Genomic DNA, 25,023 nt, shown 5'->3' with positions numbered 1-25,023 from the left:
TTTGTACACCAGTGATTTCAAAGAATACTGATCCTATAGCTCAATGTCACTTAGGATCTAATAAAAAAAAAGTCACCTTTCCTTCAAAACCTAATCATATGCATTTGTCTTTCATCTTGGCCCATCAGGTATTCTTTTTGGAAGCACTGACTAAGCATATTCTCTTTGCTTCAGCTTCAGTGTGCAAACTGGCCAAGTTCTCAGTTTCAACAAGCTTGTGGAAAGTACAAAAACAGAGATATGTCCTTATTTGAAAATGTCCTTTCCCTTAAGAACTGTCAGATCTCCTTAGAAGCTGCCGCTTCAGAGAGAATGAGCATGGCTCATGCTGAGCTGAACAAAAATAAGCATCAGAAATATTGAAAAGGGTCTCCATGACATTTCTTGTCTGTCAGATTTCTTACCTTGTTTTACTTTTCATATAGAATCACTTTGAAAATCAAAGAGAAATACAAACTAGGCAATTAGATTTAGCTGGTTTCTGCTAGTCACTATAATTGTAAATGAGGTGAGACCTTTACTAAAATTATAAAACATGTATGAATTTATCATCAGCCATAGCAAACGTTCATGAAAACCGATATGGGATATACACTTGTCTCTGCAATGACTTCTGTAGACTTATTTTGTAGCCATCAGAGAAATGAACCACTAGAAAACAACATAGGAAGCATATCATGAGTTATTTTGTTTGATATGCTTAATAAAAATATGTACCTCTGGCCAGTGTGTGGTGAGCATAAAAATGGATTCATTAAGTGTTGATGATTTAGATTTAAAAGATCTCTTTTCAGTCCAGTACCACATGTGTCACATCTGGTCAAAATGGCAATGTAGTCTTTGGATACTGAGTTTCCTTTATTTAAAAATGAAAAGGTTTTACATACTCAAACCGGTTTTATGTAACTTCTCAAACATAATGTTAAACGTGACATAGGACAAAGTTATAAATGCCATTTCTTGGCCTTTCTTAAATTTCTGGAAACCATATCAATTTAATGTTTTTTTGACCTTGCCTCGATCAAACTGATTGCTCTGGACCTGTGGGAATACAAATGGTGATGTTAGTATTCAGGGTGGTTTTGCTTGCTTTTCTAACACCACCCTTTGTGCAAATGGCAAGGAAAAGATTGACCTTGGGTTCTCCCATAGCTTCATTACAATACCTCCTGTTGAAAACTACAAGATGACTGGGACGATTGTCCTCACCTGTGATCCAAGTAATCAGAAAGCTAAGAAAGGTGATGACTAGTTTTGGACCAGCTTTTCCTACCTAGAAAGGGCATTTGCCATAAAATATACAAATCCCAACTTATTAAGAACGGAATGGTTAGTTTGTGATATAATTCTTTGCTGGATAAAAAATGAACCATGTATATGATACCTTAAAGTGGCTCTCAGGTCAGTCAATTGATGGTACATCAACATTACACAGCCAACAGAACTTAACCATGTGATAACATAAACAGTTTTTCACTTTCTCTTCTCTGCAACTTTTCTATCTTAATTTTTGAGTCAATAAAAGACTCATTTTCATAAAACCATGAACTATTTGACTTCTTTTTCATGTTTATTTAATATATATGAGTACACTGCTGCTATCTTCAGACACACTAGAAGACAGTATCTTCTCAGATCCCATTACAGATGCTTGTGGGCCACCATGGGGTGGCTGGGAATTGAACTCAGGACCTCTGGAAGAGCAGTTGGTGCTCTTAACAGCTGAGCCATCTCTCCAGCCCCTGTGTTTGACTTCTTGACTTTGGATTATTTCACTAAGTATGATATTCTCACGGTTTCTCTGTGGTGCCCCATGTATTAGGATTTCTTTCTGTTCCTTCTTCGTACTGAATGACATCCCATGATATCTGTTTACTTCTCTCTCTCTCTCTCTCTCTCTCTCTCTCTCTCTCTCTCTCTCTCTCTCTCTGCCTCTCTCTGCCTCTCTCTCTGCCTCTGCCTCTGTCTCTGTCTCTCTGTCTCTCTCTCTCTGCCTCTCTCTCTCTGCCTCTCTCTTTCTCTCTGCCTCTCTCTCTCTGCCTCTCACTCTCTCTCTGCCTCTCTCTCTGCCTCTCTCTCTGCCTCTGCCTCTGTCTCTGTCTCTCTCTCTCTCTGTCTCTCTGTCTCTCTCTCTCTGCCTCTCTCTCTCTCTGCCTCTCTCTTTCTCTCTGCCTCTCTCTCTCTGCCTCTCACTCTCTCTCTGCCTCTCACTCTCTCTCTCTGCCTCTCTCTCTCTCTGCCTCTCTCTCTCTCTGCCTCTCACTCTCTCTCTGCCTCTCTCTCTGCCTCTCTCTCTGCCTCTCACTCTCTCTCTGCCTCTGTCTCTGCCTCTGTCTCTACCTCTCTCTCTGCCTCTGCCTCTGTCTCTGTCTCTCTGTCTCTCTGTCTCTCTCTCTCTCTCTGTGCTTATGTGAACACATCTTATTTCCTTTATACTTTTATCCTTGATGAACATTTTAGTTAAATCTATCTTTTAAATTTTTTAAAGTTGAGAACATAGCTAAAATTATCCCTTGAATGCCCTGCTCTCAACTACTATAATTTTATGATACTAGTGATCATATATTTGTCTATTTGCATGGAATGCAAGCATTCTAGCACTGGATTAGATTCTCAGATTACTGCTTTTAACTATTTCCACAAAGATAATTCCTGGATTATTACATGTGGATATATTCATTCATTCATTCATTCATTCATTCACTCATTCATTCAGTGGAACAGTTATACCTTTTCCATAACATCTATGCCATTTCACACTATCATACATGAGTTCCTCCAGATAATTACACATCTTCTATAACTTATACTATTTTCCTATATGGTCTTATTTTTTTGCATTTAAAACTTTTATTTTGTATCTGGTGGATTGTTTATAGCAGCTACCATATGTGTTAAGTGACACCTTGGTGAGATGCCAATTTATAGTTTGATGAATTTCAGCATTTCGTTGTAATTTTGTGTATTATTTTAAGAAAGTACTTTGTCTTTCTCTTATATCATGTTGTTGCCTTTTTATTGTTGGGTTCATCACTATATTTTTAGTGTTAACATCTTATCAGGTATATGACTGACAAACATTTTCAATTTTATAGTTTCCATTTTTAATTTATGGAAATGGTACTGAGTAGATGTTTATTTTGTATTTCACAACTTTTCTAAATTAATAGTTCTCACAGTGTTTGTCAAGTAGTCATTTACACATAAAGAGAATGTCAGTGATGTTATTCTTTCTCTTTTGGAAAGTGTTGGCTATTGCCTAAGACATAAGTGGTGCAGTTGCACCACTAGAATATTTTGACCGGATGATCCTTACTGTGCTTTGAAAGACTTATGGCTGGGGAGATCTAGCAAGTACCTCTCTCTACTCACAGCTTGTATAGAACCTTCTAGTATGTAATTTTAAATGAACTTATAAAATATGTTTCTCTATGCCTTTTTAAAAATAATCTGTCTACTTTATTTTCTCATGTATTTTTTAGGTCATTTTTGTTGTTGTTGTTGTTTTTTGGATAGGGTTTCACTGTGTCTTTAAAGAGAAATTGCTGGTTTGAAACTCATCTGTATCCAAAGCTGGCCTTAAACTCATGGTAATTTTCATCCTTTAGTCTCTTAAGCACTGGGATTCTGAGCCTGTGCTATCAGAGCAGATTCTTCTACTTTCTGTGACATCACTGTTTTTTCCATGTGTTATTCTTTTTTTCATGTGCTTGCATATCTCATAATTGATATTTTCTTTTTTAATTAGATATTTTCTTCATTTACATTTAAAATGCTATCCCCTTTCCTAGTTTCCTCTCCCAAAGTACCCTGTGCCCTTTCCCTGCCCTGCCCCCCAACCCATCCACTACTGTTTCCTGGCCCTGGCATTCCCCTATACTGGGGCATATAATCAAGGGCCACTCCTCCCATTGATGGCTGAATATGCCATCCTCTGCTACATATGCAGCTACAGACATGAGTTCTGGGGATATTTTCATTTAATTATATATTTCAATTTAAACCGATATCCTATGACAATGAAACCTTTGATTTCCATAATGTTCTCTGCAGCCTTTGGCTTAATTCTGATTTGTAATGGATACATAGTAAATTGTACTTGCTTTCACATATTAAAATATTAACAAACACAGAGATGTCAGCTGGCAAGTTTCATGTCTCAAGTCTCTCGTGGTTTTTCTTCAGTGTTATGGTTGGTAATATTCCATTCTATTTTTCTGTGGACATTTTAACAAAGTATGGGAAGTGAAACAGCGGAGACATAGGCAGCATTATTTCACCCATATGAACTCACCAGGTTAAGCAGCTAAAGTTAAATGTGGTAAGGTATTTTTTCCTTTAACAAAATATTCACTTCTAACCTGAAACCTTATTTATCAAACAGGTAAAATATTTATCTATTGTTCCTGTGATCTTAAAACATAAATTTAAATTTGTTTTATCTTTATAAAATTCACCCTCCCCTTTTCCTCATTCTTCTCATCTTGAATTATCACATAATGTCTTAGTTTCTGATATTTAATAAATTGTCTACAAATGGCTTCCATTGTATTAATCCACCCATCCTTTAAAGATGATAGATAACGGGAAAGAATGGGAAATGTTTGATGAAGCAGTTTTGGTTTCAGTTGCATGGATACCACAGGATGTGCTTACACAAACAAAGAGAGCCTTGTGTAACTTCTCATGGGGAAACATGAACAGACTACTGCTCGTTATGGATAGCATACTAGAAGACTCAGTCTATTCCATTCACTTATGAGTTTACTCTGGTTGCTAATAAGGATATGGGTAACTATAAATAAAGTAAAGGGGCTACCAAAAATCCTACACATGGGTGAAAACTCATGAGAGGGGCATCCTTAGTGGTCCTTGCCCAGTCAGTAAGCAAGAATATACACCAGTCTATTGTTTCTCTTCCCATGTATGTGTTTGCTACTTAACAAATGCTTAGAGAGGCCCTTGTAATTGTTCTTTAGCATTGGACAATTTTGTGGGTTCCTGACACTTATTGGGAATGTTGAGGAGAGAATGCTTTAGTTTGAAGAAATAGCTATGCAACAGAGAGCTGACTGAGTTTAAAATAATCTGCTTAATTACATATTAGAATAGTTGTGTTCAAAGGTAACAATCTACCTAACTTAAAATGGTGCACTGTCACAGCCAGACATGTTTTGAGTTTGGACAATTCCTTAAGTATTAGGACCCAATGTGACCTTTGTTTTTGTTATGAACACAAATTACAGAGCCTAGAAAAACTCATTTATAAAATAACTTTTATTTTTGGTTATGCTATGTCAATGAGTTAATTATTCTCTCACTGAAATTACTCATCGTGGCCAAATAAACTTAGTTACTTTAAGCTAACTATCCTGTATACATTGTCCCTTTAAAAGCATCAAATTTAAATATTTTATTCTGAAAAGACCTCAGTTCCTTTGAGAGGGATACGAGTTTAAGTTTAGTGTGTGTTAATTTATAAGGAACATTTTACTAATTGAATTACTTCTCAGAAAGCTAATTACTATAGGAAGAATCTATGTTGCTACAGTTGTTTTTTTCAATCTGCACAATCTAATTGAATTGAAGTAGTAAGTTTTCGTGTAAATTTGGTCTATGTGTGTTTTCTGACACTCCATTATATATGCACAGTTGCATGGTGTGTGTTCAGAAACTAACATTTGCCCTTTGTCCTCATTAATATCACCTATAATAGTAAGATAATGAAAGTGAAGGCTCATAGCTTCAATTGCTGTACCAACTCTAACTTTATGTAAGTTTATTAAATTGTGTGGCTTTGGGGCTGGCAAGAAAACATATATTTTATGTATGTTTATTTTTTTTTTAGTTTGTAATTGCTGCATGTAACTATATATTCATACATTGTTTTGATGTTTTGCAATTTAGACAGTGATAAAGAATAATGAAAGCAATGTGAGAAAAATGATTGAAGTAAAATTTGACAGTGCCATGGATATTTTAGATTGGTGGAGTAGTAAGAGTGTGGACTACATTGTCCATGAAATCCACACACAATGCATGGATTTAAAATCCTTTCAACTATTCTTTCTCAAATGTATCACATGGAAAACTTGGAGATGGAAATAATAAGGCTACTATAATGGACAATACTCGCAGAATACTAACATAATCTGAGTCAGACATTCTGCCGATCACTTTTCATGTGTGAACATAGAAATAGAAACATTGCTTCTCCCTTTCTAATAGAGCATAATGTCTCAGAGAGTTTGGGTATTTACCCAAATCTCATAGCAACTAATATGTGATGAATCCAATGTTTCATTCACAGTTGCTATGATGAGTGATAATATTTATCACTATCTATCTATCTATCTATCTATCTATCTATCTATCTATCTATGGTATATATATATATATATATATACCATAGATATATATATGGTATATATATATATATATATATATATATATATATATATACACACACCCATATATTGATGTGCATGTGGAATGTCAGGTCAGATATTAAGCTTGGGTACAGGCTAATTATAATATAGAGTACTCTAAAGCAATAGTAGAGAAAGAGTAAATTCATGTTGCTAAGGAATAAATCATACATAGAAGGTATAATTTCAGTGCTTATATTTTTAAGTGGAATCCATTCCTTACTGTTGTGTCTGCCATATGCTAGAATAGGAACAGAGGTAGCTAGTTTTATTTGTCATTAAAAAAATTATCCTTTAAACTTGTAATATATAAATAAATATGTAATAAAAAGGAAAATGAATTCAGCAAAATCATGGAGGAGGTCATTGTTGTGACCATGTGTATTTTAGTTTCACAAACAAAATAACTCATCCATTCTGAACTTGTCTGTTCCTTAACCACTGAGCCATCTCTCCAGCCCCTGGACTTGTCTGTTCCTTATGAGTGATCTTGGATACAGTTACCCTGCTCTAATGTTAATAATTTGGCAATGGAACTTTTAACATTATATATATATATATATTTAATTACATGACTTGAACAGTTAAATTTTTCATCTATGAAGTTTTGATGCTTTACATATTTTTATGTAATAAGTGTATATTTTATATTTTTAATTTATTGTATTTTTCAGTAGATTTCTTTTATTTTAATCTGGTATTTGTCACAGTCTCAAATACTTCAAGGTTAAATATGAAAATATACAATGGTACAAAACCCTGAGAAGCTCATTTTATAGAACATAGCTTCCAATTGGGAGGACAAAAATTACAGAATTACTCCCAGTAAATGTTGATAATTTTGTAAAATATCAAGTGCTTGGACTACACAGAAAATAAGAGCTGGAATATGGTCTCCTGGGGTCAGTCTTGCCAATAGGTGTTGCTGAGCAGTTTTGAACTTTGAGTTGAGTTCTAGCCAGACATAGAATGTAGCTTGTTTATTCTCTGTTAGGATAGTATTCACAGGCAGAAGTTCAGATTCTCCATTCATAACCTCAGTCTCGGTGTACTGTTCTCTAGAGGAAAGTAATAAACAATGATGATTAGACCTACTTGTTATTTCTTCAAGTAGTAATTAAAAGAAATTGGGGTTTTTTTGAAATCATGAAGGCTTTAGAGGAAAAAGTGAGATATCTCAGAAAATAATCTAATTTTGAAGACAAAGCTAGTATCTAGAAGAATATATAAGCAAGATTGCTCACTGAAGCTCAAGGTTATAGTGTAGTGACAGTAATTTTTAAAGCTTGCAAAATGTTGCTACCGTAGATAAATCAGATTAGTCCCATATTTTATCATTGATGAAAATATATTTTAAAGTCTTCCCATTAAAACAGCTAGCAGATGCTCTTGCATGCTCAAAGGGCAGACCAGACACAAATTAAACACACTCATTCCCTGTTGTCTTCTCCCCAGATACAGAAAAATTAAATGGGAAAATGAAAATATATTAGCGATTTTTCCCAAATGATTGACTGTGGTTTAAAAGCAAAACAAAGGGAAAAATTCATAGAATAGCAATGCCAACTTCCCCTGAGAAGAAAGAATTAAAGAATTAGAAAGCCACAGATGAAAAGGCAGTGAGCTTTGTAATAAGTGCTGACTATAGACACAGGAGTGAAGCCCATAGGCTCAGCCAGCAAGAAACTTCAGCACCCACCAGAGTGAAGTCCTCTGGCTGGAAGTGGCCAGAGCTGTGGCCCAGTACATTGGTAGAGGGGAAATGACACTTACGGAGAATCATCTGGTGTAATGATCAGGCGTCTGTTTCTTAGTGTTAGACATACTGACTAAAACTGTGTAAACCACGTTTGCTAGTCACACATACTGGATAATCCAGACGGAATGCCATTCAACAAAACAACTAACCACAAGTCCTCAGAAGCATCATCACAAAAATCGTGAGACTAGGGACCTCTCCCAGATTAAAGAAGTGTAGAAAGCAAAGCTGGTAACTTGGGTGAATTCTGAACTGGTTGATAGCACTCAAATGAATTAACTTTCTTTTGATAATTTCATATCTATGTGTGTGTGTGTATTTATGTACTATATAGTGTGTCTATAGATCCAGTGTATATGTAGGTACGTATCCTATATATATTGTATAAATATACATGTCTCTCTACATATAAAATTGACAAAATAAAATTAATTCATATTTATATATACATATATGTCATACTTTGTGTATTAGTTTTTGTTGTTGTGATAAAATATCATGACCAAGGCAACTCATAGAGGAATGTGTTTATTTAGATTTATAGTTTCAGAAGGACTAGTCTATTAGTATTTATATAGATGTTCCAGTTGATTTGGATGGTTGATGTAATAGTATGCATTCTCCAATTGATTCCCTTGGTTTCTTTGTTGCAAATCAAGTGAACATACAGGTGTTTGTAATCATTTTTGGACTTTTACATTTGACTGACCTGTTTTTATAACTATGCCTATTCTGTGTCCTTCCACATTGTTATTTCCTTTCCAAATTATTTTGACTATTCTTACCCTTGTACTTTGCATGTGAATTTTAATGCCTTGCTCATGTTTTTTTTAAAAGATCCCCCATATGCAAAGACAAAATTAATGTTCATACTGAATCTAATCTATGGATTAATTTCAGGGAGATTACAGCTTAATATTCACACTTGCAGTCATGAATACAGCATATATCTCCACTGATTTGGGGCTCTATCCTTCCAGCTGTGCATGTGGGCACAGGAGATGTTAAACATCATTCATTCAGTCAACTGCACTGTGACAAATAGTCACAACTCACTCCATCTTGACAAATCCCAACATGCAGTCACCAGTGGCAAGAAGAACCAAACTAAAATGTATCCTCAAAAAATTAACAATTACACAGAGATGGCTGCCAATGACAGCAACTGAGACAAAATTCTAGACAAGATGGTCTGGATTGTAGTTAAATTGAAACTTTCCTGTTCATATACAGCAACTTTGGGACAGCGCCTCATAGTTAAAATCTAAGTGATACAAGATGAATAAAAAAGTTGAAATGATTTATCTGAGGTAACAGATGGGTAGATTATAGAAGATTCTGTCCTGATGTGTACAAATCCCTCCTTCCCTGATGGTGCCATGGCATATAGTTTTAAGATAACTGAAATGGAGGCTGATACGCTAGGTTACAAAATGTCCAGGTGCTATTTGGAAGTACTTCTTAGTAGGAAGTGCCTTGGAGATAAATAGCAGGAGTTAGCATGTAGCATACAATCACAAAATTGTCATTTATTTAGACATGTGCTAAAATACATATTGGCTAACTAATAAAAACCAGCTCTTTCTAATTGTGTTTAAGAGAAAGAAAGCTTATTGTCAAGGCAATGTGAGTAGTTTGACTTTTAATAGGATCAGTATTATCTTATTCTCAATGTTAATTCCCCATTTATTTTAATTGCCTGCCTTTAAGTTATATGTGACACAGGTTTAGGAAAATGATACAGGGTTTAACTGCGTAGTATTGTAGTTTCTGACTCTCCAGTCTATTTCTGTTAAGCCAGTGAATTCTCATGATGATCTTCACACTAACTCTTTTTCTCAACTAGAATTTTGCAGAATAGTTTAGAGTGATGCTTAGAGTGATCCACTGAACTGATTTTCCCCTACGACTATCTGAAATGCCTTTAGAACATTAGTATGTCTGTATTATTAAAATAGAAGTCTGGTGGTCAAATTAGATGCTGTTTGATGAAGTAACTTCTTCTTTTTTTTTTTTTTGTCTTTTTTTGTAATAGTTTTTTATTGGATATTTTCTTTATTTACATTTCAAATGTTATCCCCTTTCCTGGTTTCCTTTCCAAAATACACCCTCCCCCATCCCCTCTCCCAACCCCTGCTCACCAACCTCCTCACTCCTGCTTTCTGGACCTGGCATTTCCCCACACTGGGGTATAGAGCCTTCACAGGACCAAGGGCCTCTCTTCCCATTGATGTCTGACTAGGCCATCCACTGCTGCATATGCAGCTGGAACCATGAGTCCCACCATGTGTGCTCTTTGCTTGGTGGTTTGACTAGTTCATGGCGAGAAGATGTGCAAAACCAGAGACTTATTTAAACTTTTTGTATACATGACATTCTTATACTTTTCTTATAAGTGTTCATAGCATATATCATGATAGGCACTGAATTAGGATACATAAATCCCAACCAAGTTTGGAAAAACTCAGGCATTGTGAAGATTGAATAGCATTTCTTATATAAAGAATTATCCAGATCTGGGAATAAATCCCAGAGGCACGATTTATAGTCCATTCAGTCATTCACTATTTGTGCCCTGGTACAGATCTAGCTTCTCAGGCTTCTGGAATGATTAAGACGTGACTCTCATTTTTTTTTTTAAAGCCCTCAAGTAGGTCATTGTGAATTGATTTTAAAATAGATTTGTAATTATCTTTTTTCAAATGAGTATTTGGTTCTCCTGTTAGTCATTCAAATGAAGGGGAGAGAGCAATTCCTTTGTGCCCATAGGCTTCTAATGGATCAAGCATGTCACAATATATATGTTAATGCTTTATTCATAATATATTGCTTTATGTGGTTTACAAGTTGCATTTGCATTATTTATTTAATTTCCATAATAGTTCTGATTATATTAGGCATATATTAAGAACTCTGTTTATAGTTAATTAACTCAGGCAAGGAGAAGTGCTGTAAGTGTGTGCCTGATAACCAGCTCATTTTTCTAGTCTCACTTCCATCTCCCATCCTCTTAGACATTTTGGTTAGTCTTCTTCCTCTCTATAATGACTCAGTTTTCCTTGATTCCATTTCCAGTTTCATGAGTGCGTGAGTGTGTGTGTGTGTGTGTGTGTGTGTGTGTGTGTGTGTGTGTTGGTCTAACATCCATGTATGAAAAAAAACATGAAGAATTTGTCTCTCAATGTTTGACTTCTTTCTGTTAACATCACGATCTACACTTCTATCATTTTTCCTGCTAGTACTGTGTCTTTTCCCCTTCCTGGCTATAAACTCCCACTCTATGTGCATAACATTTTCTCATTCATTCATTTATATTCATCTAGGCTACTTCAATTTCATAGCAATTGCAGATAATGACAAATAGATATCAATGTAGGGGTATCTCCATGATAGGACTCTGAGGCTTTCTGACTATAAATTGGACAGCTGAACCATAGGGTAATTACAGTTTTATACTTTTGAAAAACTTCTACACTGATATCTACAATGGCTGAAATAGTTCACATTTCTCCCAAAAGTACATAGGGTTCCTCTTTCCCTGTATCCAACATTTGTTGTTATTTAATAGCAGGACATCATTAATACCCATCCTCATCTGAATGCAAAATCTCATGGGGTTGTTCTGTTCTCATTCTTTCTATGTGCTCCTGCTGTCATATGAGAATGCCATTCATCTGTCCACTAAACATGTCAAATTCTCAAATAGTAGGATTGTTGTAGACACTCCTGTGCTTAGAATGTTCCTTTAAGAGCCAGTGGTGCCAGGCGGTGGTGGTGCATGCCTTTAATCCCAGCACTTGGGAGGCAGAGGCAGGTGGATTTCTGAGTTTGAGGCCAGCCTGGTCTACAAAGTGAGTTCCAGGACAGCCAGGGCTATACAGAGAAACCCTGTCTTGAAAAAACAAAAAACAAACAAACAAGAGCCAATGGTTTGGCCTTTCTGGTATCTATACCATCTCTGCTCCTTAGAGTGGCTTTCCTCTACAACATCCAGATAAATGTTTTTAAATTTGCTGTATTTTCTTTGTGGACTACAACATTATTTAACATTCTTTTCATTTATCTATGCTTTGTTTATAAATTCCCTTAGAGCAGGCTTTTGATCCACTCCTCAGCACTGCCAACCACATACCAGGAACAAATTAAACATATGTTGAATAAATCACTGCATGAAATCTTAGATTTGATATGCTATTTATTTCAATACTGAGAAAACCGAGTGCCTATCATTTTAAATTTGTATTTATATCTTACCTAAAATAACCTTATGCATTCTTCTTTGTAAAACAACAGAAAAATTAAGTTATTTAATTCTTTGATATCTATCTTCCTGCAAATAAATTTTGTAGAGAATGAGTGTTTTCAAAGAATGAGTTAAATCAATGAATGCATTCCAGGAGTCTGTGATGATACAAAATAACTATATTTCTTCTCACACCCACAGGACTATACCTTGACCATGTATTTTCAGCAAGCCTGGAGAGACAAGAGGCTGTCTTACAATGTAATTCCTTTAAACTTGACTTTGGACAACCGAGTGGCAGACCAACTCTGGGTGCCTGACACCTACTTCCTGAATGATAAGAAGTCATTTGTACATGGAGTGACTGTCAAAAACCGTATGATTCGATTGCATCCCGATGGCACTGTCCTGTATGGCCTCAGGTATGTAGTATGGGTCTTAAAATTTAACTTTTCCTGAAAAAAGAAAATTCAATGGCCTCTTGTCAGTGGCTATATTGTGCTATTTTCTTTATTCCTTCTGCAGTTCTTCTAAAAAAATTAGTTAAATCTTCTATCAGGGAAATATGAGAGCTTAGAACGCCATGTGTACAGAGGACTAAGCTCCAGATAAGACTTAGCTACTGTTGTGTCTTACTTCTTCTGAATTATCTCCCAGGATCAGCTGCTGATGCTGAAGCTGCTTTCTTTAAGGAATAGGGATAAAGAATATCAAAACAGCTGAAGCACAGGATTTCTCAAAAATTGGAAAACAGAAAAGCCTGACTGCTGAGTGATTGTCTGGACGTGGCAGATGCTCCTGAGCTGCTGAACTGGGTCATAGTCCTCTGGTGACAGAGAGGAATGGCATGCCCTCTAGTCCTCCAAGGAGCAATCTGACTTGTAAATAAAGACCCATCTCATGTTTATTAATGGATAATTTACACTTTCAAGTGTGCTTCCAGAAAAGCACTGCAATACCAGGCTATTTGGATGGGAATATTTTGTAAAGAAAGCTAGTTTAACTTCAATTAAATCCAATGGGTGGAGCTCTTGAAAAATATGAAAATATATTTTTATTCTGAAATGATTTCAATTCAATGTGAACATTTTTACTTGCATGGTAGAAGGAAACCACTCTATGTGTCAGTGTTTTCAAAGGCCTCTGATCTATTATTTTGCATGAAATATTTTGTATTCTAAAAATATTACAGTGTGAACATTTTCTTCGCATGGGAGATGGAAACCATTCTAAATGTCAGGTTTTTCTATTGTCTCCAATCTGATATTTTGTTTAGTCACGTGGCTATCCTGTGATAATAATGATGATGGTGGCAATGGTAATATCCATCAGTTGATCTTCCTCAGGTGTCAAATGCCGAGCTAAGTGTTTTCTACAGATTATACAGTTACCACCTCCACACCCTGTCTCCATTTGGTATTTCTTGGTTTGTGTTATCCACAACACCTGTGGCCTGAACATTTAGGATGGAAATTAGTAAAAATGAAAGATAGGTTTCAAGTTATGCACCATTATAACTAGAGTGATAAAGTCTTACTTGCTGAGCTACTCTGTCCGACCTGAGGAACAGGTCAGTCTTTTCCTCACACATCCATGTTGCAGCTAACTTTATGCCTTTGTAGCCATCTTAACTGTCAGGGCAGATATCATGAAATTACAATAGCTGTGTTTAAATAACCTTCTCTTTTTATTAATAACAGCCCTGAAGTACACGGGTACTAGGGCTGGCAATTTATATAGATCAGGAAGAAGCTGTAGAGATATCATGTTTAGTGAACAGGTAAATTTTTATATGTCTTTATAAAAAAAATCCCAGCAATATGCTAAGGCTGTTAATATCTAAAGAAAGACTAAATCTTTGCTCATGAAATTGTGAAACAGGAAAAATAAATTCATTGTCAAACCTAAAACTGGTAAAGTTATAGCCACAATAAATGATAAGTATTAGTTAAAATGAGTCATGCATTCCAGCTGTGGATGGGAACAGGAACAGAAAATATATACCATCTGACAAGAGTGTGTTGTGTGTTGTGGGTTGTATGAGAAACATTGAGCCTGTATGATGACTTCATCAAGGGGTAGCAAGAGTGTCAACACCCCATGCACTGAAAGTGATAGGGATTTATAAAGGTTTAGGGATGGGTTTGATTAAGTCATATCCCGGAGAGGATACACTTGTGACAAGGCTGAAGCTCTGATTCTCAAAAAATGGAAAAGAACTGATTAAAGAGAAAAGTGTGCTACTACCACTATTTACTTGCTAGCTATAACCTAGCTCTCCTATAGGATGCCCCCCAGAAATCCCAAATTCATAAGTGTAAAGGATGTACGAAATGGTATATGAAGGGCAGTTGAACTCTGGCACTGAACATCATCATAGTGTTGTGCCAGGGAAATCTTAGTGATCCCCAAACACACATACAGGAGCCAATTTGATATAACTCACAGCAGGGTCTGTATTCTATTTGAGGTCTCATGCACCCCGGCCCCCATTCCACCACTGTCATGCAGAACGGTTTTGGTGGTGTGGGAGCTCCGGATGTCTATGGAGCAAGGCTTTATAGTAAGTAGCAAGCAGGGAATACGTGTGAAAGCATCTAATTGGAAAGCTACTGTGGCCTGTAATATAATTGGCTGGTGCTAGGAGTCATATCACAAACTTAATTTCTGCTCCCCTTTGCATTGGTGGTTGGTAGGGAGGAGGTGGTCTTGTAACCTGGGGGTACAGGTTTGTTGGGGGAGTAACCTGGAGACGCTGGTCTTGTTGAGGGTGTCACCTGGAAACGCTGGTCTTGCTGGGGATTAGCCTCAAGACTAGAGCTTGGCTCAGGTTTTGTTGGGGGACAACTTGGAAACTAATGCTAGGTAGCAGCCTGTTGGTTTACCTGAGTTCAAACTTAGATCAGGGTCTCTAAAATGGAGTCTGAAATTAAAAGATTTGGAATCTCATCAGCAGTGGATCTCATAAGGAGATAACATGCACAAAGTGAATAAGCTATCAAGTCATTGAAATGCACAGACAGATTATATCAGAAAGCCAAGGTAGCAATCTTTTCTTTGCATGGTTTTTACTATTGCCTTTGATAAAAATGAAAAATTACCTGGAAGAGGAAAAGCTAAAGTCCTATTAATAATACTCGATGTATCTGTGTTTCCTTCATGTCTGCTATATAAATGATTATGTACAAGCTACATTTTTACTTCTAATATAACTTCTAAATTTCAATTTTTTTGGCCAGAGCATGGGTAAAATGGGCAAGGATTAAGCACGTTCTGGGTGTTTGATTGAATTAATCTAGATACTGTCCAGTTGTGGGAATACTTTACTACTGTTGATGAACTAGCATTCATTGAAGCTGCAATTGATGAGTTTCTGAAATACTTTATGAATGAAGCTGCAAAGAGTTGTAGAAGAGTGTCATTGGATTGGTTAGAATCATTAGAGTAATTCATGGAAAATGACAAGTTAGTAAAAAAAGATTTTGTCATACACTTGGTAGAAATCTGGGATACCATACTGGATGCTATCAAAAAGTGGTAACAAATAAATTAGAAGGTTGTGTGTTGACTGTGTAGGAAGAAAAGAAATATAACTGATGGGTGAGTTAAAATGCATCATGTTTGCCATGTAAGAATGGGGAACCCAAAATCAGGTATAGTCTTGTCTGTCTGTCATCCAGTGCTTGTACAGTTAGATAGTATATAGAGGCAGGAGAATGACTCAAATGCTCAGGACAAATAGTCTGGTGTATGAAGCAGTGAAAAACAAGGAGACCCTGCCTTGTATAACAAGGTAGAAGGTGCAGACTTACACCTAGAATTTTATTGTGACCTCTTATCTATGCCATGGAACAGTAAGCCACCTCAACATATATAAGTGCACATATCATATATACATAATAATCATACATATATTTTTTGGCTTTCCCTTCTCTTTCTTCCTTTTTTTTTTATTTTTTAAAAATTAGGTATTTTTTTCATTTACATTTCAAATGCTATCCCAAAAGTCCCCCATACCCTCCCCCCCAACTCCCTTACCCACCCACTCCCACTTCTTGGCCCTGGTGTTCCCCTGTACTGAGGCATATAAAATTTGCAAGACCAATGGGCCTCTCTTCCCAATGATGGCTGGCCATGCCATCTTCTGCTACATATGCAGATAGAGACACGAGCTCCGGGGGTACAGGTTAGTTCATATTGTTGTTCCACCTATAGGGTTGCAGATCCCTTTAGCTCCTTGGTTACTTTCTCTAGCTCCTCCACTGGGGGCCCTGTTTTCCATCCAATAGCTGACTGTGAGCATCCACTTCTGTGTTTGCCAGGCACGGACATAGCCTCACAAGAGACAGCTATATCAGGGTCATTTCAGCAAAATCTTGCTGGCATATGAAATGGTGTCTGCGTTTGGTGGCTGATTATGGGATGGATCCCCGGGTGGGGCAGTCTCTAGATGTTCCATCCTTTGGTCTCAGCTCCAAACTTTGTCTCTGTTTGGAGCTGATAATCATACATTTATGTTTACACAGGTTTACTATTTTCTTTTGCTTCTGCATCTGAATGTTTATCAATCTCTTTTGTTTATTGGTATTAAGATAAATAGTTTTCCTGGGTGTAGAAAACTTGGATGCAAGTGTCAGGACTTGAAACACATCTGTTTCTCCATGTGCTTCTACTTTTTAGTGTTTCCATTGAGAAGCCAAAAATTATTATGATGGAGCTGCCTTCGTATATGCCTTAAGCCTTCTATCTTGAAGTTTCCAGTATCCTTTCCTTATTCTGTGTGGTATAAGATTACATGAGTGCTTCTTCTCTAGTCCCATCCACTTGATGTTCTCTATGCCTCTTAGGCCTCAATGGGCATCTCACTCAGAGATTGGGAAACTTTCTCCTGTAATTTTATTAAAAACACTGCCTACATGTTTAACATAGAATTATTCTCCTTATTTTGTGTCCATAATTCAAAATTAAGTATTTTCATATTGTCCTACAGATATTTTGAGTCCATTCACTTTTTTTTTTAAAGACATTGACTTCAACTAAATGATTGAATTCTTTTATATTGTCCTCAAACTCTAGTGTTTGGCCAGCTCTAATATTCATTTACTGTTGATGTCTTCCAATGAGATTTTTATTTGACTTACTAATGTTTTTTCTATTTCTTATATAATTCCCATTTGAATTTTATTCAGTATTTTAAGATCTTAATGAATCCTATTTTCAATCCTGAATTGATTTTCTTAATTTATGCAGCTGATTGGGTTTTCTTGGAATTGACTGCAGAAATTATTTGCCTCTTCTTTCAATTCATTCATGAATTTATTTGTGTCATCTTTGGGATTTTTGGACAAAGTTTTATTTTGAATTCTTTGTCTAGAATTTTGTCTAAGTCACTGTCATTGGCAGCCATCTCTATGTAATTGTAAATTTTTTGAGGATATATTTTAGTTTGGTTCTTCTTGCCACTGGTATGTTGGGATTTGTCAAGATGGAGTGAGTTGCAACTTTTTGTCACAGTGCAGTTGACCGAGTGAAAGATGCTCAATATCTCCTGTGCTACATAAACATAAGTCTTGACTGCACTCAGCATTGCCTAATATTCAGTTCTGGAGGAACTTGTTATTGACCATGGGTGCACTAGATAAAGATGATTTTGGTTTTGGTGAGGATAGGATCATGATGATCCCTGACTTCATAAACTAGAGTCAGTGCAGTGTGTCAAGGAGTTGTTCCAGGACAGCAGTTTCACATGTCTACTAATCTTCAGAACCTAGTTTCATAAAGCATTGTGGGAGAATGATAGATGCCAGGGATCCTGTGACCTCTAAATTAACAAGCTATCGTGTTTGAAGAATGTTGTGCATGTGCGACAGATACAGATGGATCATATCTGACTTCTTGTGTTGCTCAGGGCAGAGAAGGTCACTCAGGGCAGGGAATAGGGTAGGAGTAGTAACTCTTTCTCCAATGGCTTTATGAGTTTCTCCCTTGTCTAGCTTCAGTGAGTTCTTTGAGTGTGAAAGTATGCCCAAGAGGCAGGAGACTATAGCTCTCTGATGTGCTTAGGCTTGATGCTAATAGAACAATGGAAGAATGCATGAGAGGCAATATGGAGGGAAGGACTACTTACCTGTTAGGGCCACAGATAGGGTGGAGATGTGTACCTCAGAGGCTGATGGTTCAGAAATCCCTTTATGTACCCATGACCAGTGCTGTTAGGGAGGTGAATACACATAGCAGATGCAGCAGTTCTTGGGACTCCTTACTCTGATGGATGTGCTGGATGACCACAGGGTTGGCCAAAGTGTGCCCAGAACAGGCAGGAAGCGATCCTTACTCCTGCCAGTCTCAAGATAAGGTGTTCAGGGTTTGGACACATCTCAACATCACTCTTGCTCCAGGCCTGTTCTCCTCAGTGGCACTTGTCCCTTTTGCACCTAGAGGAGAGGATCTCAACCTGTGGGTCACAACATTTGTGTGTCAAACAACCCACTCTCAGATGTCATATATAAAACATCCTGCATACCAGGAATTTGCATTATGATTCTTGACAATAACAAGCTTAGAGTTATGAAGTAGCAACAAAATAATTTCATGGTTGGGAGTCACTAGAACATGAGAAACTGTATTAAATAGTTGCAGCATTAGGGAGGTTGAGAACCACTAACCTAGAGGCAAATGGTTGGGGGTGTATAACATCTCTGAGCTGGATGCTGACAGACAGGGCAACCTGTACTCCTGAGAGTAGAAAATCATTCTTCCTTCTTCACTTTCAACAACGGCTCTTGACACAATAAACAATTTTTTTGAACACCCGTGACGTTCATAAAACTAGCACTTCTGTGCAAAGCAGGCTCATTAATTTTGATTGTTCTCTCAATTGCAATATTAATCAGCTGATGCAATTAATAGAAAGATTTTAAAATACATTTTTACATAGTCCTTGCAAATTTTAGGAAAAATAGAACAGTTTCTGCTGAAAAATAGCACATAGAGTATTGTGTCTGATACTCTATTCTTACCTTTAGGAATCATTTTGGAAATAATAAAATAAATTTACTTAAAATGACCACTGTAAATAGTGAATAAAAATGCTTAGCCCGTCCTCCTACTCATCAATACCAATCCTGTTATTTTCCATTGTACATAGTCTGGTAAGAACTTTATTTGGAATTAATGTGAGGACAATACTTAGAATATTATTGTAAGTATCTAGGGCTCATAAAAATCTTTATCATGTAATATGACAGACTATTTTATTTATTTATTTATTTACTTACTTATTTATTTATTTAATACTACTTAAGTCCTGCTATTTTGTCCATATTATATGAAGAAAAAATGAAGTAACCTATAGAAATTTAAATAGCTAGTTGTCTTAATGCAGAAATATTATTCTTTATTCTTCCATATCATCTTTTGCATACTGCTTTTGTGGTGAAAACAATACTTGGGAAAACTTGGAAAGAACCTAGAGAGAATGTGAGAGAAGAAAACCTAAATGAAGATTGCTTTTATTAAATTGGTAGAGACTTCTCTTTTGCATGTTGAAATAAAGCTGAAATATCCGACATGAGTCTTCTATGGAAGTTCACCTTGAGATCCTAATCCCAGGGTTTATAGGAGTTATAGGATGATCTAGAATGATAATGATGATGAAGATTTACTTAAAATGACCACTGTAAATAGTGAATAAAAATGCTTAGCCCGTCCTCCTACTCATCAATTACCAATCCTGTTATTTTCCATTATACATAGTCTGGTAAGAACTTTATTTGGAATTAATGTGAGGACAATACTTAGAATTAATATCACTCTTGCTCCAGGCCTGTTCTCCTCGGTGGCACTTGTCCCTTTTGCACCTAGAGCAGAGGATCTCAACCTGTGGGTCACAACATTTGTGTGTCAAACAACCCACTCTCAGATGTCATATATAAAACATCCTGCATACCAGGAATTTGCATTATGATTCTTGACAATAACAAGCTTAGAGTTATGAAGTAGCAACAAAATAATTTCATGGTTGGGAGTCACTAGAACATGAGAAACTGTATTAAATAGTTGCAGCATGGTGGTGGTGGTTGGTTGGTGGTGTGTGTAGTCCTTGGATATAGACAGAGTCCATGAAAAAGTGTCAGTAATGATAGAGTCTCAGTGTGAAAAAATGAAAACTGAAAGGAAATCATTCGAACTCAGGAAGAAATCTGAGAGCCAGACAGTTTTATAAATCAAAACAATGACCAGTAAACTTTGCAAATCAAAGACTTTGAGCTGAATGTCTGTAGCACAAAACAAGAGCATACATAGACCACAATATCCTACCCTTCTTGGCAGAAAAAGAGAGACCAAAACCCACGATATTTGAGTAAACTGCCATAAAGTAGTATTCAATGAAAATTTCAGGTATTTAAATCATTGCAATGTTGACATCAGTAGTATGATGAGATACCAGTGGAGGAGTAGGGGAAGGTCTGAAGGAGCTGAAGGGGTTTGCAACCCAATAGGAAGAATAACAAAATCAAGCAACCAGACCCCCCCCCCCCAGAGCTCCTAGGGAATAAACCACCTACTAAAGAGCACACCTGAAGGGACCCATGGCTCCAGCTGCATATGTAGCAGGGGATGGCCTTATCTGATATCAATGGGAGGGAAGGCCTTTTTTCCTGTGGAAGCTCAGTACCCTAGTGTAAGGGAATGCTAGAGCAGTGAGGCAGGAGAGGGTGGGTGGGTGGGGAAGCACACTCATACAAGCAGGGAGGAGGGGAAGGGAAGGGGGGCTTTGCAGAAGGGAAAACGGAAAGGGGAATAACATTTGAAATGGAAATAAATAAAATAAGCAATAAAAGTAAAATAATAAAATAAAAAGATTGTTACATAAGTATAATTTTCTCAAAATAGCATATTTAGTACATTTCAAAGGCTAATGAATAATTAATTGGAATCCAGTCAGCATTCTAGTCTGAAAATTGAAAATTGATGACCAACTCAATCATTGATTGAAATGTTTGCTAAATGCTTGTTCTAGCTCCCCAATGCCTGTCATCCTATAATTTTGCTTATGTATGCCATCTATACTTCTAAGAAATATCTCATTTGCTTGCAGCAATGTTCAAGATATCTGAGCTCTACCAAGGACATCAGTTGTCTTTGAAAAATAAACTCTTCTGATGAATTAATTATAAAGCAGAAGCAAAAGCATTGCATTCTGATTTAGAAAGGAGTCAACCCATGTTATCAACAGGCAACATCTCTTTGTAACACATTAACATTTTCTCGAAATCTTACCATCAGCATTGAAATTAATGCCAATTCATTCCCATTACCTATAAGATTGCTGTCATATTAAAAAAGTCTTTAGCAATGAAAGAAAGAAAACATTTTTAAATTATGAAATTTTATTTTTCTTTTTGAATATTTAGCAAATATATTTAAGAAAATTAAATGACCACTTACCCTGTATTTTCACCCATTTTCATTTTAGAATAGTACATACATAGTTTTCTATAAAAATAGATTAACGTTAAACATCTGACACGGGGATCTGTTTCTTAACAATTCACAATAATAAGCGTGGTTTATGTGAATAGCGTACTTCTGAAACTCATTTTATCTCCACTATAGGAGATGTTTAAGATGTATTCCTTACACGAGATAAGATATGGTTTGTGGGTTTGACTGAAAGGCGAAATATGAGGTTGTTTATATAAAATATAGAATGCTCTCTGAAATCTGTTTGGTACTTTAATGAGAAACTTGAAAGGCTACTTGAGATACAATTTAGAATCGTAGCTCTGTTGGTTTGTGCAGACTCACTTTGTAAAAAAATCACTCAGAATATTTACTGAAGCCTGTTGTGGTGGTTGTGGTTTTGTTTTATCGACAATTTTACATAAAGAATGGCCTTCTTGCTTTGAGTAGTAGGATCCTCATCTAAAGATAACTCCTATATTCACCCACTCTCTACTTGTGTGTATATAGCCATAGGAGTCGGCTTGACAATGCTTATCTATACACCTGCAATAGGTACTATTAAATCAGAAACTTGTCACTCCTAATTAAGGTTCACTCTCTTAAAGAAAGTTCTAGCAGGCACCAGAAGCAATAATTCTACATTCTCCCCTGCTTTGTAGGCTCTGTCATTGGGAATATGGCAAAAAATGATGTTAGCCTGTAATGAGTATAGGCATGTGGGGATTTATTAATTCCATCTTCTCTCTCCAATGTAGCACAAGATAGTTATCACACATAGAAATATGGTCTATTAAACATTAATATATCAATTTTAGCTTAGATACCCTAATTGGTTTAATTAATTTTCACACAGATATTGAGTAATTGTATTTTGTCAGGCTGAAAAAAGGAGATTTTATTAAGAATATCAGTCTTCTTGGCCAGAGACAGAGAACTGATCATACAGTCCTAGGCCTCAACGCATGAAAATAGTTCTTAGAGGGTTTTATTCTTAAAATTGTTGCTGTTTAAAGAATCTCTATTTTAATTTGTCTCTTAATTTATTCTTAATTTGCCTCTGATTCATGGGAAACATTAAATCCATAGGACATTTTAGATGCAGCCTTTAAAGAGTCATGTTTATTTTTTAAAAGTAACTCTCTTCTTGATCGTTTTCATATAAGATAAAATTATTTAGATTAAAGGAAAATGTATTTAGAAGTAATTTATAGCACATGTAAGTACACTTTCTGTGGTGTTTTAAATGAAAAGGGACCCCATAGGCTCATATATTTAAATACTTGGCTCTCAAATGGTAGAACTGTTTGGGCAGAATTAAGAGGTATATATGGCCTTGTTGGAGGAAGTGTGTCACTGGGCATGTGTTTTAAGGTTTCAAAAGCTCACGTCAAACCAAGTGTCTCTTCTCAGGTATGGCTGCTTGCTGCCGTGCTCCATGCCATGGCGACAATGGACTGACCCTCTAAAAACTTTAAGCAAGCCCCCAGTTAAACACTTTAATTTAAACGTCTTTGGATGTGATGTGTTCTCTTAGCAATAGTGCCCTAACTAAGACAGCTTCTTTTTAAAGACAGATATAAAAAGAGAAAAAATTTGCTGCTGTTATGGAGACAGTTGTTAGGAAAGCGCAATATATCCCCCAAATACCGAACTTGCAATTCAAGGATTATTCTCTGTTCTGTTGCTGTTGTAGTTGCTTCCATAGTCTCCTTGGATGATTTAGACTTGCATTGTTTCATTAACATTACCAAATAATTCAGATCCAAATCAAGGATAGTACTCAAAATCACAGGACTCTGAAGATGGAGAAGCAGAGATGGCATATGGACACAAATTGTTGTAACATTTTGCTGTCTTTTTAAACAGGAAAAAAAAAAAGATGAAAGGAAAAGGCTAGCTACCTCACTTTTCTCTAAATCTTTCTTTTTTTTTTAAATATTTTTTATTACGTATTTTCCTCAATTACATTTCCAATGCTATCCCAAAAGTCCCCCACACCCTCCACCCCACTTCCCTATCCACCCATTCCCATTTTTTGGCCCTGGCGTTCCCCTGTACTGGGGCATATAAAGTTTGCGTGTCCAATGGGCCTTTCTGGCTTATCATATCTTAGTGGTTAGTAAGTCTCCTTTATTCCCACCCACATATGTCCCTAGAGACCATTATGTCCACTGACTTCAGTGGAAAGCAAGCTGTATATGAATGTTTACAGTGTCAGACTTTGTCTCTGATACAAAGCAGAGGTGTGAAGGTGAGGCTTGCAGGAAAGAGGAATGACCAGAGTCTGGGGAATTCTAGGCAGCTCATGCTAAATGGCAAGCTCACACTCATTTGAAGCAGCATATCTCCCAGTGGACACTAAATATTGTTGCTACTATACTAGAATGTCCCTATTCTTTTTAAATTTAATTTTATTTTATACGTATTCATGTCATATCCCCCTCCAAGTCACCCCTCCCAGAATCATTCTCTCATAGCCCCACACCTTCTCTGAGCAGGTGGACCTCCCATGGGTCCCCTGGGACATACCTCAAATCTTTATGAGGCTAGGTGCTTCCTCTCCTACTGAGACTATACAAGGCAGCCTAGCTAGAAGAACATATCCCACATATGGGCAACAACTTTTGGCATAGCACCTGCTCCAGTTGTTCAGAATTCACATAAAGAGCAAACTGCACATCTGTTACATATGTGCAGGGAGGCCTAGGTCCAGCCTGTGTATATTCTTTGGTTGATGGTTCAGACTCTGAGAGCCCCAAGGGTCCTAGTTAGTTAACTCTATTGGTCTCTCTGTGGAGTTCCTATAACCTTGGGGGGGGGGGAAATCTCAATCCTTCCTCCTATTCTTTATAAGAGTCCCCAAGCTCCATCCATTGTTTGGTTGTGGGTGTCTGTATCTGTCTGTGTCTGCTGTTGGGTGGAACCTGTCTACAAGCATAACAGCATATCATTAATAGTGTTAACGATTAGTGTTTGACCATGGGATTGGTCACAAGTTGGGCTGGTTATTGGTTGGCCATTTCCTCAATTTCTGATCCATCCCCCATGTCTGCATTTCTTGTAGACAAGATAAGTGGGTGTTTTTTTTCTTTATTTGATTGAAAGATTTGTGGGTGGGTTGGCAT

At 36.7% G+C, this 25,023-nt stretch overlaps 1 protein-coding gene across 2 annotated transcripts in view; it reads left to right on the top strand.

Moving 5' to 3' along the window:
- Positions 1 to 25,023, top strand: part of Gabrb2 (gamma-aminobutyric acid type A receptor subunit beta2) — a 212,615-nt gene that overhangs the window by 54,393 nt on the left and 133,199 nt on the right. For both annotated transcript variants that reach the window (XM_021176879.3, XM_029483941.2), the window contains exon 5: positions 12,632 to 12,852. In XM_021176879.3, coding sequence (XP_021032538.1) covers positions 12,632 to 12,852 — 221 coding nt within the window. The remainder of the gene's footprint in view (positions 1 to 12,631; positions 12,853 to 25,023) is intronic.

This window comes from Mus caroli, unplaced genomic scaffold, assembly GCF_978045245.1.
Source record: "Mus caroli unplaced genomic scaffold, Mus_caroli_1 scaffold_13, whole genome shotgun sequence".
In the NCBI taxonomy this organism is placed as follows: Eukaryota; Metazoa; Chordata; class Mammalia; order Rodentia; family Muridae; genus Mus; species Mus caroli.
The sequence above is the reverse complement of the archived record's forward strand: the minus strand, read 5'-3'. Positions and strand labels throughout refer to the sequence as shown.